This window comes from Brienomyrus brachyistius, chromosome 12, assembly GCF_023856365.1.
Source record: "Brienomyrus brachyistius isolate T26 chromosome 12, BBRACH_0.4, whole genome shotgun sequence".
Classification (NCBI taxonomy): Eukaryota; Metazoa; Chordata; class Actinopteri; order Osteoglossiformes; family Mormyridae; genus Brienomyrus; species Brienomyrus brachyistius.
In genome coordinates this window covers 18497886-18518838 of record NC_064544.1, presented here as the reverse complement: position 1 = coordinate 18518838, position 20953 = coordinate 18497886, and the positions used below count along the sequence as shown (strand labels likewise).

At 50.1% G+C, this 20953-nt stretch overlaps 1 protein-coding gene across 3 annotated transcripts in view; it reads right to left on the bottom strand.

The window, feature by feature from the left end:
- Positions 1–20953, bottom strand: part of svep1 (sushi, von Willebrand factor type A, EGF and pentraxin domain containing 1) — a 65928-nt gene that overhangs the window by 39817 nt on the left and 5158 nt on the right. For all 3 annotated transcript variants that reach the window (XM_048971207.1, XM_048971204.1, XM_048971205.1), the window contains exons 3-5: positions 13557–13812; positions 12648–12824; positions 44–202 (exon numbers count right to left, since the gene is read on the bottom strand). In XM_048971207.1, coding sequence (XP_048827164.1) covers positions 44–202; positions 12648–12824; positions 13557–13812 — 592 coding nt within the window. The remainder of the gene's footprint in view (positions 1–43; positions 203–12647; positions 12825–13556; positions 13813–20953) is intronic.

Below are 20953 nucleotides of genomic sequence, written 5' to 3'. Positions count from 1 at the left end.
GGCTAGTCAGTCAGCATGTACGTGTATGTATTCACACACATACCCTCACAGCTGCCGTTCACCGCGCTGTAACCTGTCTCGCATACGCAGTCGGACAAGGAGGTGCTTCCGGGCTGGGAGGTGTGGTGCTGGTCCGGACAGGACAGGCAGGTGTTGGGCCCCCCAGGGACCCTCTCCGGTTTGTATGTGCCAGGTGGACAGGCTGGATAAAAAGACAGACAGACAATTTAACCAATCACCAACCAAGGAGCAGAGCGAACCAGTCAATCAACCAAAATCAGCCAATCACTGATCAAGGAGCAGGTCAGACTGGTCAATCAAACAGAATCAGCCAAACGCTGATCAAGGATCAAGCCGGACCAGTCAGTCAAACTGAATCAGCCAATCACTGATCAAGGAGCAGGCCTGAATATCAGTAGAGAGACATTTTCTTCTATAGTAAGAGTCAAATGGACTGTGACTAACGGACGCGTTCACACACAGACGGACCTGCACAGGCAGCCCACAGTACTCCCTATCGCTGAATGTCAGGGTTGTGTGTGAGCACACACAACTGTGTGCACGTACCTACCCTCATGTATAACAATGTATTCATCACCAAGGAACCTCCACATGGATCTCGCTCCCACTCAGATGGGACACGGCAGACACACAACGCGGCTGCCTCCGGACTTAGCGACACCCCTCCACGTTTTCCACCGGAACAGTGAGACTGATGTTTACAACGAGACGACTCCCTGTGTTAGTAAATGCTCATGTAGTAACGAACAATGTGTTTTCCCATAAAATGCGAGAGCTGATTGGGTGAAAGCCGTCCCAAGATCCCCAACTAAGTCTATTTGACAGTGACGCCTTTTCTCTCTTTAAAGCCTGCAAGGGTTTCAGAGTTTGATATACTGTAGATAATTAACACTTACGATTTCCTGCATTTCACAGCCTGCTAAAACTGTGATATTTACAGCCTTAATAGAGATGAGCTTTCGCCAAAGATACCCCGGCCTTCTTCCAAGATAAACTCGTTTCATAGCAGGTCGGTCAAGAGCAGTCACCCATCCATAAAGAGGTTACATATTAAAACAGCCCTTTGGTCATATTTCAAAAGAATAACCATATTTATTTTCATTTTCCAGTGTCAATATCCAAAGTTAGCACCTTCAGCTCGGTAATGAAAGCGATCTAATGTGAAGAATTTGTCTATTTCGAAATTATTTAATAAGTGTTTTTTAAAGTAAATATGAGCAAGGGGCCAGCAGAAGCCGTAACAACCTCATTTTCAAGTTTACAGCAAGCCTTTTGCTTTACGTGAATAATATTTCACTTGTGTTATAACAGTGGAAATACTGTATAAAATGTAATTTTAATTCCAGGAAACATTTATGTTCTGGGGTTTGAGCCGGCCTTGCTGTACAGCTCCTCTGTTATGGTCCTGAAGTCTTCTCACAGTTGATTAGGTTTACACTGGCTTTTGGTTAAACACGCCATCCACAGTGTAGGGGTACATGGCACGTTAAATATGGGGGTAGGTCAATTAAATTCAATTAAAGCCCTGTTAGGGCAAGTCCTGCGGCTTTTTGTTTAAGTCGGACATGTGAGTCGCTGCTGCATCTGGTTCTGGATCCGGTTCCTCAGGCATTACTGGTGCAATCAGCCTTCTGGAAAACTCCATCCAGGACTGTAACTGAACAGCCGTCCCGTGGCATGAGAGAGAAAGGCGGACCTCACCTCCGACACGCAGCTCGAGCCACAATCTTAGTCAGCCCTGATAATCTTCGCCCATCACTTTAATTCTGAACTGGAGTTGAAGTTACTCTTGGAAAAGACTTAACTGAAGTGAACCGGCATCTGTACTAACAGGGTGAATGAAGACGATCCCTGTTATGGTAACCTAGAGGGGAATCGGTGCAGCCGTACGTACAGCCGTGGCCTTAAGGTAAACTTTCCGGAACATTAGGCTAATCCCTTAAACATTTATGATACCAGATGCTGCGTTTCCTGGATGGAGCGCACGGTACAGGATTACGGTTCATTGGCTAGCCCGTCTCTGAGCTCCAAGCTGAGTCATAACTGATTCACAACCAGCTGGTCAAGAACACAGCACATTTTCTCTGCCATGAAATGAGCAAAAGGAGGGCATTTTTTTTCTTTTTTAAAGAAGCTTCTTTGCAGGATGTTCAACTTAAAAGTAAATGCCCCCCTCAAGCATGCACACACACACACCCCCACACCGCAACATTCCCCCAGACCAGAAAAATCTGGTCCAAAGACAGCAAAACGAGAGTGAATAGTGAGTGAAAAGCAAAGCGTGCACAACTGGGGCGTAATGAGTTTCACACCCCCCAGAAAGGAAGGGGAGACAATTAAAGTACCCTGACATCTAAAACCTCCCACCACTGAGAGGGATTATAACACACCTCGATGTGCTGGGGGGGGGGGGGGGGCACAGTGTTTTTACTGGGTCTGTCTGCAGCTGTGGTGGAGTCACCGACGTCACACGTCTGTTAGTGGAGGGACCAGGGGTACAGAGTAAGAGGGGACAGGGCGGCGCCCCCCCCACTGCCACCAGCAAGTCATTTCGGCAAAAAAATGTCCGTAAAGTGACCACAGGGATGCAAACAGCCACTAAGTAAGGAATAATGCACAGCAAGCCCTGCATTATAGGTTTTTAAACACAGCTACAAAAGTGAACAACTGTCCCACATGCCTCTGTTACTTTTAAATTGTTTTATGTCTGGAATTTTAGGTAGCTTTAGTTAGAATTGAAGATTATAATGGCACATCGATTTCCTGTTGTGTATCTTGTGTATCGCCTGAATCGACACCCTGATGACCAATCAGATTCATGAATTCAGCAGAGCATTGGAGAAACTGTAAATACTCCTGGTCCTGACATCATGAGGTCAATTTCAGGTGACCCGTCTGCAGGGTCCCGACCCAAAGGCTGCAGGAGCGTATGACTGGATGTCCCCCACCCATTCCTTAATTTCGGAGAGTCCCACTCGGCAGCATGGTCCTGGGTGGATCTCGGCTTGTCCTGCTGCCACTTTCCATCTAAATCTGCTGCCATCAGCCACACTCATTGCTGGGATTAACGCTACAAACACTTTCCTTGAGGGAAGCCAAGTCCGGGGCTGGAGGGAGAGACCTGGACTGCTGCCTGTGTCACTCGGCTCCGATTATGACTCCCACTGCCGGGGGCTCCTACCAGAAGGCCGACACCTTCAGAATCCCGTCAAAGCAAGAGGAGGTGGACTGTCCACAGTCCCACATCTACACCTCATTTCATGTGGGGTATCCCAGAGGAGGTGCACTGTCCACAGTCTCACATCTACACCTCCTTTCATGAGGGGTATCCTAGAGGAGGTGCACTGTCCACATCTCCACGTCTATTCCTCCTTTCATGAGGGGTATCCCAGAGGAGGTGCACTGTTCACATCTCCACGTCTACAAATACTTTGACCCAGGCCTGACTCTGGACAGGCTGGGGCGGGGTTGTAATTTAACAGGTTTATCTTAAAAACCTTCATCTTCTTTCCTATTTAAAATAATCAAAATTTATCAGGGATTGGTTGCCATTTGTCCAACCTTAGGGTGGGCCAGGCTCATGACTGGGTAGGAAATAACACCCCCTCCTCCTGATCCGCCACCCACTGGTATTTTGAGAGCAGATTTCAGCTCTCACCCCCAGCATAAGGTGAGGCCCCTTGTAAACTGCAGAGGAACTCCCAAGGTAGGATCCTCTTTCACACAGAGCCCAGAGCACGGTTGACGTGGGTCAACGTTCAAATCTTGGTTTTACTGATGCCACCTAAATATTAACTTGGTTTTCTCAAAGATCTTGGTCTCCTACGCCTGCAGACACAGGGCTAACCTCATCAGAAGACCTGACACCAATGCTGTGTTGTATACACAAATCACAGTTTTGGTGTTCGGCTAAAAACGAGCAGGGATCCATGTGCAGACAATGTGAAGCACTAATTTTAGAGGAAGAGACGCATGGCTCTCGTTTTGTTCCTGGCCATCCCTCCGCTGCTTCTCTGTTCCCTCCAGAATTTGCCGTGCAAGCAGCCTGGCCGCCAATATCACGCAGAGCAGCCGGGGGAAGCCGCAGTCCTCAGGCAGGACGCCCTCGTTCACCGGGAGGGAAACAACAGCCGACCAACACGCCCGCGTGCAGAGGAACCATTCTGCACATCTGCTCAGAGACAAAGGCATGTTTTCCATTCTTAAGCCACGGGAACACAAAGCCTGGCTTACTCTCTAACTCTTGCTTTCCGTCTGTACTTTGAAATCTTGCACTCATGACTGTCTGCTCTTGCAATCTGTAAGCTTTGACTGTGTTCTTCATTTTACTGTTCATTGTTTTGATTTTCAGCAGTTGATAATGTATAGGACAACCCACTTTGACTAACTATTCAAGTCCTTTGTTTTCTTGATAAAGTGATTCCTGGTTGTAGAATGTTCATCAGACCGTATCCTTACGTGACATTAAAATGCAAATATTACTGCAGGGCGTAGGGACGGGACTCGGGTCACTGCGATTGTTTGGCCTTCTCTCTGAGGGTTACTGGGGCTGCATACACATATACAAAGTGTATCATGTGACCTTGTTAAACCAGAGCCGGCAGACTTGTTCTCTGTAAAGTACTTCACGCACCACGCCCACTAATTGATGTGAGCGAGTATACAGACTAAAAAACTGACCTTGGAGCAGACAAAGAGAGGCAGGCAAGATTTAAATCTGCATCTGGACAGAATAAATTAAAACCAAGAAACCAATGCACTATTGAAAACATGCAAAAAAAGATTTGCCCTTAAAATACCACCAATTTCAACTAAAAACATGCTGTCAAGTAGCAAAAATTTGCATGACATATACCTGTATAAATATATTGCAAACGGCAAAGTACCACATGCATTTTTGCAGGAGAGTCATAACATAAAAATGTGTAAAGGCTGCATGAACTGTAGAGCTTATTTCCAGTTTTTATAAGATAACAAAGAATAAGATCCAACTCTTGACCGGCATTCCCCCCCCACTAGGGTGATTCCCAGTGTCACTGGGCCAAAAGTCCCCACTGTAGGATTACAGGAAGGATGCATCAGTGTCCCGCCATCACCGGGGAAACAAACTGACCAGACAACATGACATACACAGGAATGCAGCAACTCCCCCCACATTCCCATTCCCACAATGCATCTTGCTGGAACGCTGAACTGTGAATCAAAAGGCAACATGGTCGCTGTCCCCCATGACCGCTGTGGTCCAGGTGGGAAGAGAGAGAAAGAGAGAGAGAGAGAGAGAGAGAGAGAGAGACAGAGAGAGAGAGAGACCTTGATTGCTAACTATTGCGCCTCTGAGCACTAGGGCCCAGCAGAGGCCAGAACCAGATGAAAGACTTGTTTATTGTTTTTTTCAAAACTCTCCAAATGTCTCGCAAGTCTCAAAAATCTGGCTGAGGAATTCCGCAGCCGATGCATCACCACTGTCCAGTTTCCCAACCTGGACATGATGCTGTGGCTCAGTGGGAAAGCAGCTGCTGAGTGAGGTGGAATGTGTCGAAGGAAGCTCGCTAAATGCTCGCGGGGCCCCCGCCCTGGTCCATGGGAGCACTCAGCCAGGACGTTTACTCGAGGCTCGGCTCGGGCATCCAGGCCCCTGACAGGAACTTGGCCAGACCTGATGATTACTCTCCTCTTGGTTATAAACAACAGTGTTAACAATGTCCTCTAGCAAAACAGATCCATTTCCTCCAAAGAAGGAAAATGTGTATTATTTTATATGCAGAATAAATCACAGGATAAAATGCTATAACTTGAACATAGGACTTAGAGGCCAGAATTGATGTGTTATGTCATAATTTTCTTCTCCACACCATCTCCATCAGAGTCCAGAGCAGCCCTGGAATGTTCCTCATAGCTGGAGGTCTCAGAAAGCCCATTAGCCATTTAGTGCTGTTGACAGGTCGCTAACCCAGGGGTCTCAGGCCAAAGTAACCAGGACCTGACTGTTCATTCCCCCACCTCTACTTCTAGTCGGAGACGCCTGCGGACCTGATCATTCCCCCAAGAGGACCTGGGCGGGCTTCTGCTCAGCTGAGGCCTCTGGACTGTGATTGCCATCGCACTGCCAATGGCGGGCCTGGCAGTGGGATGTGGGGGCCTGGTAGTGGGATGTGGGGGCCTGGCAGTGGGATGTGGGGGCCTGGCAGTGGGATCAGCTACCCAGCTCTAGTGTGGGGTTCCACGTCACTCGTCACTTTACCCAGCATCCCTTGGGGCAGAGAGGTTCCTGTACAGTTCTGGGTGACAGATTTAGTGCTATTTGAAATTCAGGACAGGTTTGTAAATTATTCCCTGACCCCAGTCCTTCAGTCCTACAAGTTAATCGACATTCTTTTGACAGATATTAGCAAGAATGAACACAAAGAGGCCATGACGGAAATCTCAAGAGGGAAAAGTGAGGTCATGGCTAACTGCCCCAGTGAGAACACTGGTGACCTCTCCCGCTGAATACACGGGCTGAGCCCTTCTGTAAGAACATGCCCACCAGGCTGTAGAAACAGCAATGGATTTAGAAATGGGCGTCGCTCATGTGGATAACAGCCACTTAATTCCATGCCGTAAATCTGGTCTATTTTTATGGTCCGTCTGAGTTGAAAGGGAGCCGCAGTGGCAGTAATGGGATGGGGCGTTAATATGGCAGTGAAGTCTTGGTTCAGTTCTGGAAAAAAAGGTCACAGTATGTGTTTTATGGCCAAATTTTGGGTGGGGGGGATTGGGGGGTCTATTTAAACCTTAAGTTTACAGCTCCATACACTACTGTAAATAGATAGTCTGTTTACACCCACGTAAAATAAAAACATTTTGTGGGATTCAGGCCCTGACTCTTTAAAGCCGCCACTGAATTCTGCTCAGGAGAACATCAATGATGCTCAGAGAGGCAGAGACCGGGAGCATTCAGGAGACTGATGACGTCAATCCAGCAGAGCCCACAGTCCAAGTTCAAACAAGTGAGATAAGACCACGTGGCTTCTCGCCCGTGGACTTTGCTTTCCATCGTCCTGGAATTTTCGCAAAAAAAAAATTAGGCTGAATTTCAGCTTTGGGACACCGAGCCCGGGGCCTCCTGGGAACCAGGCCGGAAATCCTGGTGACATCGAGCCCGGGCATCCCGGGGACCAGGCCGGACATCCTGGGGACACTGAGCCCGGGGCATCCCGGGGACCAGGCCGGACATCCTGGGGACACCGAGCCCGGGCATCCCGGGGACCAGGCCGAACATCCTGGGGACATCGAGCCCGGGGCATCCCGGGGACCAGGCCGGACATCCTGGGGACATCGAGCCCGGGCATCCCGGGGACCAGGCCGGACATCCTGGGGACACTGAGCCCGGGGCATCCCGGGGACCAGGCCGAACATCCTGGGGACATCGAGCCCGGGGCATCCCGGGGACCAGGCCGGACATCCTGGGGACACCGAGCCCGGGGCATCCCGGGGACCAGGCCGGACATCCTGGGGACACCGAGCCCGGGGCATCCCGGGGACCAGGCCGGACATCCTGGGGACACCGAGCCCGGGCATCCCGGGGACCAGGCCGAACATCCTGGGGACATCGAGCCCGGGGCATCCCGGGGACCAGGCCGGACATCCTGGGGACATCGAGCCCGGGCATCCCGGGGACCAGGCCGGACATCCTGGGGACACTGAGCCCGGGGCATCCCGGGGACCAGGCCGAACATCCTGGGGACATCGAGCCCGGGGCATCCCGGGGACCAGGCCGGACATCCTGGGGACACCGAGCCCGGGGCATCCCGGGGACCAGGCCGGACATCCTGGGGACACTGAGCCCAGGGTCTCCTGGGGACCAATCCAGACATCCTGGTGACACCGAGCCCGGGGCCTCCTGGGGACCAGGCTAGACATCCTGGGGACCATTTCCAACAGAGACAACTGAAAAGCATATCCATCGTGTTGCAATGACATAACAAGGCAAAGAGCCTCATGTGATCTGGTGCCAAATGTCCATAATGTTGGTTCCTTATGGAGCCACTTACCCTAAGAGTCATTCATTAAAATATTATCACATTCCTGCGTGTGCAGCTGCTCCGTGTGACAAGTGATTGATACGAGCGCTTTGCAAGGCTTCTGCACAACATATGTATAAAGACGGTTAATACATCTACCTTTGACCGTAACCAAAAGGAAACACATCTTTATCACTCTAAATAAACAGCACTGGCGCTGTTATTGTTTACATGAACTAGGACAGTGTGAATGCACTAGAGCTGCAGGGTTTACAGGGAAGAGCAGATCTTTAACAGCTGCGCCACCTTTCTGCTGCTTTCACAGTGAAGCTTTTCAGTATCCTGTGTTTATATCACCTCTCTGCTGTCCTGCTCTGTTTGCTCTGTCATGATCAACTGCTCCAGTGTCCTCCACATAAATCCAGTGACTTTGTTGCTCGTACCCTATAACTGTACAGTTCCCCTGACCTATAGCTTTACCTAGAATGACAGTAGGGGCATGGATACCCTGGCATATTCGGGGGCCCAGCACTTTACAGGGGCCACAGTAGGGGCATGGATACCCTGGCATATTCGGGGGCCCAGCACTTTACAGGGGCCACAGTAGGGGCATGGATACCCTGGCAGATTCAGGGGCCCAGCACTTTACAGAGGCCCTTGGACACATAAAATTATAAATTATATGTAATATAAAATTTTAAATCCTCCCCATATTTCTTGGAAATGAAAGCAGCAACCCTTATGAGGACCAAGGTGCCAATTTCTTAGGGGGGAGCAGAATTTCTAGCTACGCCACTGGCTTTAGCAGGCATGGTCCAGCATATGCTGACATGCAAACATACTTCCTGAGTTCTTAATACCGAAAAAACATAACGTCTAATTCAAGGTACTTAAGGTCCATCCCCCGCTCTATGGAGGTCATTTAGTGCCGCTCTGGAGGGGGGGTAACCTACGGAATCCGGACCACCAGAGTTGAAGGGGCAGGATGCTTTAGCTCCTCCGCGCATATCAAGCCGAGTGCGAATCCTCAGCAAGCCATCCAGCAATGCATTTAATGTCTCCCGACGCGGCAACAAATGGAAGCAGCTCGCCCGGAGGATGACGTGGTCCGGCTTCGGCCCAGGTGCGGGGACAGGGAGGAATGTGGTACAATGACCCCCCACCCCCCAGCTCAGGACACGTGTGCTGGCCTGGATCTGGGAGCTGTTTCACCCGGCTGGGTACGCTGTCAAATATAGGAGAGTGATCGCGATCTTTGCTGTTGTTGGGAAGGAGGAAGGGGGGGTCACTGTACTCCACATCTAAACAGCCTGCCTGGGAGGGGGGTTATAAATGAGGATCAGGGTTCAGACTTGGCCCTTGTCCTGGCTGCAGTGTCACTCTGTCTGGCTACTCCGGGGTTCACCGGCATTTCCCAGATTCCTCCCGCCACGCCTGACACGGTCACTGGGTTTGTGTCCATCTTCCAAGGCTCGGCATAAGAATCCCAGCATTCCAGCCGCAAGCAAATTTTTACAGCACGCAAGTAAACACCACCCTTCTCTGCACGGAACCTTGTACTCTGATAGGCCACGGGCCCCGAGGGCCCCCCCCTCGAGCTTTGAGACCCGGGGTGAGTGGCAGCGACACCAATGAATCAGGCGACTCGGAGCAGAAGCAAACACAGCTGCTGACACAGTGCAGGACTTCTCCTCTTCCCCCCTTTTTGTCGATAGCGGGCAGAAAAACAAAAGCCACCGCATTGCCAAGGGCCTGTTTCACTCTCCGACATCCTGCCGCGCTGATAGACAGCGGCGGTGTTGCTGCACTTCACTCGCTTCCCCTGTCACTCCTTCATCACTCGCTGGTGTCCTGACGTGGCTGAGAAAGCAGAGAAATCTGGGGAAAATCAGTCGAGCCCGTGATAACAGTACAGAATGGAAGGAACGTTCAGGAAGGAATTCTGAAGAACAAGGGAAGTTTCCACATATAAGCATTTTTCAAAACATCCATCCATCCATCTTTCAACCGCTTATCCAATACTAAGTCACACGGAGCCTATTCCAGGAAGCAGAGGGCAAGGGACACCCTGGATGGGATGCAGACCCAAAGACACACACACAAGCTCAACCTGACAGCATGTTTTGGGATGTGGAAGGGACGGAGAGTACCTAGTGGAAACCCACACAAACACGGGAAGCACACACGCATTCCAGCGGCACTCGAACCGCCAGTCCCGGAGGTGTGGAATTACAACCTCGCACGATGAGCCATCATGCCACCCATTTTATTTATTATATTTTACTGTTTTTTGCTGATCTATTTTGTTCACACGAGCCCTGCACAAGGCTTGCTGCCGGTATGGACGGCTAAATGGAAAGTCATTCTGGAAGCGTTCTGACGTTCACCTCGCGCAAACCCTGCATTCCTCCTTCTTTCACATAGCAGACAGTTTTGGCTTTCGATATGGGAAGACCATCCGGGCGAGGGAGGCCCACCTTCCGAAGACGTGCATAATACCTCCCGTCCTCCCCAGAACCGCGCTCGCCTTTATACAGTGACACCCCGAGGTTCAGCATGTCCATATATAGGCGTTCTGTACTGTAAGCCTGTCAGGATGGATGCTTGTCACATATATCAAATCGGCGCAGCCTTAACAGGCCACGGGAGCTTGGCTGCATGCCGTCCTGCTTTTTATTATTGCGCTACTCTTCATCATCCCACCTGGCCCCAGCCTGGGATGTCTGAAGAGTTACGAGAAGCCTGGCGAGCTCTCGCTGATGATCAGAGCAGATATACCTCACTCTTTCACGTTATTCTCAGGATCCGCGTTGCCATCTCGCTACGGGGTACGATCCTCCGTGATGCAGTACACTGTGAGTGTACCGGGGGGGGAGGGGGGGTGGTTTATTCATTCATTACAGAGTCTAGAGATACTGTCCCCCGGCCGAAAACCTGAGGAAGACGTGATGTGGTCCAAACAGCTCAACCCCGCGCCAGCCACCATTGTTCTAGAGGTGAATGTGTTCGAAAGGTGTGAGGCTGAGCCTTCATGTCCGACTACACCATAGGCTGAGAAAAGGAGATGCTCACAGCGTGTTAGACGTACCCTCAAGCCACTCGGGAAGGATGGTGGCAGTCACTTAATCACGGCCATCTGATCTCAGTTAATGGACCTGCATGTAATACAGTTTTCATGCCAAACCTCAACTGTCTTTTTCCATTTGCATGTGCTTTTCAGTCGGCTTTGCCTATGCAAGGGGGGGGATGATGATCTAATGGGTCTGGATCATTCTCTCCTTGAGTGAAGAGGGACGGAGGATAAGGGTTCATAGAAAATGTAGCTGAAAAGTGCACATGATGCAAGATGTTTCTGCAAACCTTCCACCTTCACACCTGCGCTGCTGATCCGATGTTATCCTGCAAACTCTACTGTCCAACGCTGGACGTGCACCAGTAACTCCCAACGGCCATAGTATGGACATCTCACGACACTGTCACACAGACACCATTGATTACCCTCATTAGGACGAAATGGGGTTTCACTGGGTAAAAAAAAATACATAAAAAGCTTTTTTTGGTTCCTCTGATGGTGAAAAACAGCCACCCACGTCACAGAGCCAAAATGCCATCGTCAATCGGCGCATTGTTGATGATTTAAGCAGCTGTTTGGCCAGTCCCTCTTCCCGCATTTCTTTGCTCCCCGATAATCACGGCCTCCCCTTCACTGTTGGATGCATTGCTTGAATGCTTGGCAGACTCGCTCCTCACTTCAACATGGTCCACACATCCCTCTCACTTTCATTCTACAGTACAGCTATAACACACTTAACCACATTCTGGGATTTCCTGGCTGTAACCTGCAAAAGAGCTCCGCTTGTGATTGCATTACCAAAAACGCTATGCTATGCTAAATGCTATTGATGCTTTCAATGACCCGAACATGGTGCAAGTATGTAAACCGGAGGTTCTTGCCGTATTCCAAGGAGTATAAGGACACGTCAGAAGCCGCTCAAGCAACAGACGCATAACCAATGATGCCCAGGATTGAAATTTTGTGTTTGTACAATCACTGGTTCCCCCCAGCAAAAAGACATAACTTGTAAGTGTGGCAGACACTCTGCATGGGGTCACGTGGGAGCAGATGCCCATATGCATTCCATACTGAACCAAGGTTCAAAGAAACAGACGCTTTTGTAAGTGGTAAGGTGAATACTTGAGCTTAAAGTCAATGCCTCCTCATAAAAATTACATAGTTCAGTACAATCCTACATGAACCCCCATCAGTCTGCTCAGACCAGCTGTTAAACATCATTTTTGTTTAACACTTACAGCCTTGTTTAATATATTTATGGTTTAATTGGTATGTGCTACAGGCACTTTTCTCGTACTGTGTATACTTTAATAGCTATATTCCTCCATTCCTGTACTCCTATCACCATAGAAACAGCAAGGCTCCACCTTGGATTTGAACAAATGTGTTTTTTTGGCATTTACCCAGAAGCCTTTGTTCCCAGGCCTCTTCCTTCCACAGCCGATATGCAGATGCAGTTCGGAAGGTTCCAAGCAGCTGAACCCCCTGCGTCCCGCCCCCCGTTGCCGTCCCCCCCCCCCCCCCCCCCCGAGGCCCTCGGTGGTACGCACCAAAGCACTCATGCTGCAGGCCCTTGCCGTAGTAGCCCTTGTTGCAGACACAGTCGTACTGGCCCGTGTGAGTGCCACACAGGCAGCTGGCCATGGCATCACAGCAGTCCCCGCTGGACTTGCACAACGAAGAGCAGCGGCCGCGCTCTTCCTGGATGTAGCTCCCCGTGGGGAGGTCTGGCACAAGGAAGAGAAGGAACAGTCCGTGAGTCAGGAGGTGGCCAGCTCACGTGAACATCTCTCCAGAGGGAGAGAGTGCAGGACTTTTACAGTGCAGATGTTGACACGCGTGGCACCATCTGGGAGACACTCTCTCACCAGACTCGTGCCTTTTTATGAGGAATGTATATGCGCTCAGAAGGAATGTTCCCCTCGTGCACCATTCTTTCGCTACCATCTCATGCATCTGACATATGCTAAATAAAATGTGCTAATTGACGCTGAAACGTGCTAATAGCTAAATGAAATGTGCTAAGTGGCTGATTCAGATGTGCTAACTGCTAAATGAAATGTGCTAACTGCTAAATGAAATGTGCTAACTGCTAAATGAAATGTGCTAACTGCTAAATGAAACATGCTAGCGGACTGAATTAAATTGGATGAGATTCGATAAAATTTATTGATCCCAGAGGGAAATTCTTGTGCAAGCAACAGCAAGCATGTAAAGCACAGACCAGCATACACTAAGTGCAAAACTGCAAAAAATATATGCATGATGCAAACATATACCAAGAAGGCTCAAAAAAGATGCAAACCTCTAAATGACTGAAACACTCAGTCACTCCTCTCAAATTCATGTTAAATTTTAGCGTTAGCTAATTAGCATTAGCATGACTATTCCCATGAACTCCAGGTATAAAAAGCAGGTGTACAGGCGGCTGTTCCTGCAAACACAAGCCCAGAGCTCACCTTCATGGAGGGCGTGCCGGGCAAGGGCCTCGAACTCAGCGAAGGTATGCACTAGGTAGCAGTGGTCCTCCTTGGGGTGCGAGGCCATATCATTTAGCTCGCGGATGTTCCCCTGCCAGATGCCGAAGGTGAAGATCTCCACGCCCTGATTGCGGAGTGAGGCCGCCACGGGCCGAGGGTCACCACCGTTGGAGTAGCCATCCGTGATGAGGAAGATCACCCGCGATGCATTCTGCCGTGAATGGCGCAGTATTTGCTGTAGAGGGAAATTAAAACTTCATTGCACATTTACATTCATGATTATTTAACAGTCGCTTTTTGTCCAAAGAGATGTACTGATGACTCCGCGAGTCCTGCCACTCCCTCACCAGCCCACATGCGTGTCAAAGGGCTATTATATTGGGTCAGGATATAGAGGGAAGCATGTTGTAGGACAGGATGCCAGAAACAGTACAGCCGAGGCGAACTGCTTGTCAACACAAACCTAAATACTGAGTCAGCGACCGCAGCAGGAATCACTGGGAAGTGGCTGGTGGATTTCGAGCGTTCCGTGGCTGTTGCAGAACGAGCAGGAAGTACGAGAAGCAGAAGAACAGCAAAGGGCCGGATATGAGCGCTCCTTTCGTACAAACCGCTGGAAACCGTTTATAGAAACAAGTCGTATTACATGCCGACTCGAAATGTGACCAAAGTCACTATAGCCGCTTCGTAATTAGAGCATCCGACTCACAAACATTTTTTCCGTAGTAATGCGGTTGTATCTTTTACGGCCTAGTTGCTTTGGTGGTTCCATGTTATTCCTTACTCCTGAGTAACTGCTTGATTGGTCCCTCTGCCCTGTTTCTAAGCCCAGAATGCTTGATATTTACGCGTCTTTGGAGAGGAGGTGCTGTTTACGCACCTGCAGCATTGCAGCAAAATTAAGCATCAGCCCACTCGATATCCACACGGCCTGTCAAGGGCAGCGCTGAGGTTGGTAATGGAGTGGCAGTGTCGCATACGACCGCCTGGTGTCAAAGATGTGGCCACGGGGCCACAGTCTCTCCGAGAGCAGACCCAACTCTGAAGCTCATCATCGAACAAAAGATGAGGGTGAAAAGCGTGGAGGCAGCTGTGTAATTAAAACCGGAGGTCGAGTCCGGGATCCTCCCGGCACGGGGCCGTGCCCAGCAAATGCGGAGCCACTCAGATTAAGACGAGCTGGAGGAGAGAGGGATGGTGCACAGAGAGGAGAAAAAGAAGGGGTAACTCTGCTCTTCATTGTTTAATTGGCCAGACTTCAAGCGCGCCTGCGGGGAGGGAGTAATTACAGACACGCTGAGCCGACGGGCCCTTGGGGGCCCTCAAAGCGGCCTGCCGCTGGTTCCCATCACCGCCAGGCCACGCCCGGGCTGCTGATAGCTGAGAAAAGGCGGGCCTCGTTTATGGTAACCCGCTAATATAAAACGTGACCCTCTGCCTCGCCTGCCGCCGCCACAGTGATGTCAGAACTGCCTGCGGTTTCTGTCCTTTGTGCCACGAGAGGCTGTTTTCCTTTTTTTAAAGGGACAGCGTTTGTTTGCTTTGCGTTTCAGCATACTGCAGACAAGGCCCAGACGCACCTCCACCCTTAATGGGGGGCTTTGACATTAGGCAGAGACTCCTTGTCTCCTTGTCTATAAAAGTGCTGGATTAGCAGAGTGAGACCCCAAGTGGCTGGGAGTGAGACAGACAGCCATGGAGTCCGGGACAGACGCTTCGCCAGGATTTACCCCACAAATTTTGTTAGCCCTCCCGGCAGCAGACGTTGATCTTTTTAATAGACCGCGGAGAGGGCGGGAGGCTGGGGATAAGTCTTAGATTCCAGACTGAAGTTCATTTGGAAAAAGGCGTGCAATAAAGCGCTGAAATAAGTTTGATGAACATCAACATTAATCTGTGTGTCACTGGTTCAGTGCAGAATAAAGGTGGCTCTGCACAGGCCTGCAAATAAATTACACCTACAGTCATGTGACCTGCGGCTGCTTTAATTAGCAAGGCGGCAGATATTTATGAGGGAAAAAGGCTGTAACAAAGAGCGAGGGTCGTAAAATCGGGGGCCAGACTCACTTTTGGCTCTGACATCCCACGGGCTGGGTGAATGGAGAAGGATCACACTGGCGTTTGGGCGGACGTAGCCAAACGTCACTGTCACAACAGGGCAACGTCAGTGACATTGCTGAGGCCCCCCCCCACACTGGAGGATGACGCGACTTCGGCTGTTCAAAGGATGTCAATGCTCAGAAAGTCCCCCATTGTTTGTCATTAGGGCCCAAACGCAGGACTCCCACACTTCCTGCCCCCAGGTGTTTTAGCAGAATACCCTAGAATCCAAAGCATTACGGTGTCGGGACCACTTTTTGGTCAGGCAGTACTAGGGCAGCCCATAGCCTTCTGCAGCTATGGAAGGGAGATGCTGCATGTTTGTTACTCATCAATGTGTACCCAGTACAGGTCAGTCACCGCGCTGAACTTCCCCCAATAATCTTCTGAACTTTACACTGTTTGCATAGCAACAAAAATGTAGCGATTCCTTGCTGAGGGACTGCCCATGTTTGGTTAGTGTTTCTTACAAGGAGTTTATTTTTTCCCTAAACTCTTTTAATGAGATCAACAGTATAAATGTTTATGGCATACCTTTCGGCTTGTGATTCCCTAAAAACTGCAACACAACTGCTTAAAGGGACTGCAGTCCTGTAGCAGATGAGCAGAACACCACAGAAACATCATTGAGTGCCGAGTCTGACCAGGGAAAAAGCATGGATCCCAGTAACGATGCCACCTTCACGTCTGGCTCTCTGGCAGACAAAGTGCAGGACTGATAATCACTCCCCAGAGTAAGACCGCGCCCCGACTCAGTGTGCCATCAGCCTGTCCTAGCGGCAGTCAGGTGAGCAGCCCTGCTCATTACTTCCCGGCTAACGTCGGGCCTTGTCCCCCGCTCCCCGAGCTCGTTAAATGCACAGTGCCGCACTGCCGCTCGCGGCCATCGGCCGTCTGACAGAAAGCTGCATATTTAGGATTTTCATCCCACAAAACGACTCTTTCCCTAACCCATCCCATCCTGTTGCATTACTGCGCCCGGTGAAAGGGAATGTACTTAAGAAAACACACCAGCTTCTCTTCAAACTGCCTCTGTCAGCTAATTTTAATGGGCACAAACTAGCATAAGCAAATATTTAGGAAAATGCTTCAAAATACTGCACATTAAGCTGAACGGTAAGAAAACAGAGGTAAATCCTGCAGACAGCTCTGGAAGGGACACTGCAATGTGAAGACTGCAGAAGTGTGTGCCTGGCATATGGGGAGTCATAGCATTTTGCCAACCTGTCACTCAGAGCCACTATTGGATGCAGGTCCCCATCACGGGGGTGGGGGGAGCTACACCATCTCCCACTGATTGGCTGTGCTGTCTGCCCTTGGGCACTGTGATGCCCATAAGATTTGAATAATAATCATCATTTCTCATCCTAATGATTGTATTACGCTGTGGCCACATTGACCTTTGACCCTCATTTGAAGCACAGTCGTCACGGACGGTCGATATCATTCACGGGGACGTCAACAGATGGATGCAACCTAGCTCCGCCCCCCTGCCCCATGCTGAGATCTTATCTCCTTCCCCAAGGCTCGCTTGCACTTTAATTGGCAGCTTCAGAGTGAGAGCCAGCAGCACCGGTGAGTACTCGGTTCGCCTTCCTCATCTGGAACGGATTGAGGCCACCTGGCCATCTCTCAAAAGCAGATCAATGGCCTGGACGCCTGCCCCCTGAGTGCTACAGGCAGGCGCACACCCCCATACACCCCTACACACCCCCACACACCCCCACACCTCACCGCACCGTAACTTTGCTGAGATCAGTCCCCATCCCGCTTTGATTAAAGCTCCGCTGTTGAGGATACAGGAAAACTATAAATATTGAATAATACCAGCCTCGCAAAAGCATAACTGCACCCATTAAAAATGCGTGTTCTTTAAATCATGCGGCCGCCATCAAATTATATAATCTCAGTGAACGTTCTCTCTTTCCTCCCCGGAGTAACCGACGCTCCGCTTTGGCCTCGTTCCCCAGCCATTTTACTGAGGCTGTAACAACTAACCCCAGAGCTAATTGCCTCTGAGAAACAGGCTGCAGGGAGAGTAAAGCATCCTGGGCAGACCAGGGTAGAGGGGCGCGAAGGGCAGATTGCCCAGAGTCGCCGGCATCCTCCCACCCGCCGGCGCAACCTGCTGGCACGTCTGAGCTCCACCAAACGGGGGGGACGGCTGGCGTTCTTCTTGTTCCGCAGACGGAGGTGCGGGCGCAAGCTTTACAGGATCCGTCAGCGTGGAGCCCCCCATGGGGGCCGCTGACAGCCAGCTCCCCCCCCACCTCGCCCCCATTCTTCCACTTCTTTTCCCTACAAATCCTACATAAAGGCGTGACCTCCATAGAGGTGAATGGGGGGGGGTGGAGTGGAGTGAGAGGGCGGCGTCCATAGCCCCAGTGGCTGCTGGGAAGGGAAGCTGGTCATTTCATTGAAGAGGCATGGCATGGAAACCCCATTACCCGCGCAATATTCGATGGCCATCATTTTATGGCTCCGCCCCCAGAGGACAGTAGCTGTATATAAATAAATTCGGCACAGTGAATATCATCTCTGTCACCAGGATGAGGTCACATTTCATACTTGCATGCTGCTCGATTTAACCTCGGCTGCTCCCTGGACCTTATAGGTTTCTGTGTAGCAGCTTTCCAGGTCACCTTTTGGATGTGGTCTGTGATGATAGCTGGTGCCTCATCTTTGACCTTTGGCTTTTGACCCAGGTGTCGCCGTCAATGAGGCAGACAGCCAGCTAAATCCAGGCTGGTCCCCTCCCTGGACGGGCGTATAAATTCGCAAGGATGCCACTCCGAGGAGCCGGCTGCCGGAAAGAATGATGGAATCGGCTGGCCAGACGGAATGAGTCAGACGGCCATCTCGGGTGTAAGGGAATCTCCATGGCACATCATTCCACGACTGCTAATGAGCCGGGGACATGATCGCAGTGGGGGGGGGGGGGGTGTTTGGCGCGAGAGATGGGCATAGCCTTTTACTTTTTTCATTTATGGTTTTGGTGACAAAATGTATGAGAAAAGCTCTGAGGAAATGAAGGGAATGCTATGGAAAGCTGGGAAAGGGGGAAAGCTGTGACAAGCTGGGAAAAGCTGTGGAAAGCTGTAAAAAGCTGTGGAAAGCTGTGGAAAGCTGCAACAAGCCAGATAAAGATGTGGAGAGCCAGGCAAAGAGGTGAAAAGCCAGAGAAAGCTGGGAAAAGCCTGGAAAAGCTGTGACAAGCAAGAGAAAGTGGTGGAAATACAGGGAAAGCGGGAGGAAGCCAGGGAACACTGTGGAAAAGGAAGGGAATGCTGTGAAAAGGGAAGGAAAGCTGTGGAATGGGAGTGAACACTGTGGAAAGGGTGAGAACACTGTGGAAAGCCAGGGAACACTGTGGAAAGGGAGAGAATGCTGTGGAAAAGGAGGGAATACTGTGGAAAGGGAGGGAACACTGTGGAAAGTGTGGAAATGCCGTGGAAAGGGACAAAATGCTGTTTAAAGCCAGGGATTGCTGTGGAGAGGGAGGGAATGCTGTAGAAAGCCAGGAAAAGCTGTGAGAAATATTATAAGGAAGCTATGAGGAAAAGTTTGGAAACTGCGACAGGACAAGAACACAAGAAGAAAACACAAAAATGTGTGAGGGTTTGACATAAAATATGGCTTAATGTCAGCTCAGGAAGAGGAGCAGAACTAATCCTCTCTACGTGTCAGCCAGAGAATGGCTGACTATGCTAACTGTTTTCATCATTACTGTCTGCGGGGGGGTGGGGTGGGGGGGGGCAGGCAAAAGCAGACAGATCAAAGTGAAACAGCTGCTTTAAACACACTGAGTCTGGCAGTGTGACTGGGATAATGACAGAATGGCCCATCCAGTTTTTAACTGCTGCTCCACCTGCTGGTATAAACCTACCTTGTGGTTTATAAGAAGGCACTATGCTGTGGTCTGGGAAACCCCCAGCGTACACTCACACGTATTCTGCTTCTTTCTGTTCTGTAAACAAGATGTGCAGTGCAAGATCAGCTCGAGGTGGGAACTGCAGCTAGGGTTACTTACAGAACTCACCTAACACATTGCTGCCATTTCTGAACAGAGATTCCTCTAAACAAACATTTTTTGTTGTGTTTGAATGAGCGGTTTTCTCAGGGGCTTCTATAGGACTAACTTTAAATGTCACATATCAGAAGTGTGTATTTTATTTATGAAAAGAATCACCTCAAGGGAGCTAGAAAGCAAAAGGCAGCCAAAAGTGTGTTCACGGGACTCGACAAGGGGGCCCCATTTCCGTTTTCTCCAGTCATACATTCTCGTGCAAGAAAGTGTCTCCCTGCAGTGCTTTGCGGTTCTGGACATCAGGCCGCAAACCTGGCAACCGACCACAGCGGCAGCAGCAAATGACATTTTCCAGGATCTCGTCCCACGGCCTTTGTGAGGTCCAAACCCAGCACCGAACCGACCCCCCTTTGAAAGCCCAGCCCTATTATTTATGTTCCCTCACCGGAAGGTCGCCGGCTCAAAACCCACGGCCTTGCACCATTTGGTCCTTAAGCAAGGATCCTCACCCCAGATACTTCAGAGACTGTCTGATCCTGCTTTATCGAAAAATATGGATTTGTCTTTGAATAAAAGAAATTATTCAATTATTTACTTAATAAAATGATTAATTAATTTTATTAAGTAAATAAAATGCAAATGCAAAAATGTTTTGGTAAGAGGTCACCACTGCTGCAGTCGCTGGCTATGCGGAAGACGTTGTGAAAGCCAGAGAACCTGAAGCAGGGATCCCGCAGAGGGTTTGGGTTCTTAACCAGATTCCCCGAATCCCTCGACCTTGAATGCAGACGGATTTGAGCACAGCTGTACCCAGTCTGTGACTTTTGACAGCGCAGGGATCCTAACGAAATGACCTTCCATGTCTGCGGTTTGACTGCAGGATTTCCCATCTATATTTAATCTGGAAAACACAGCAGGCTGAGGCGGAACCAGGCCCGAGGTCTGACTTCACACGTTACTTTCTGAACCTCAGCCCAAATACCAAAATGGCGCCACTGGAAAGTTCCAGCAGGGCCCAAAGGTAGGAGCGTGAATGAGCGGCTCCCACTGAAATCCATCCGGATGAATGTGTGTGATCCATCCAAGTACTGAGACTTTCCTTTATTACATCTGGACGCCTCTCTGAGATTCCATCATCTTATTCATAAATCACCATCATCAGTCGGCACAGTACACAGAGATCTGCCTGGGGGGGCAGTGAGAGCTGGCTTCATCCCCGAAACAGACTGTTACAGCGTCTTCCCCGCGG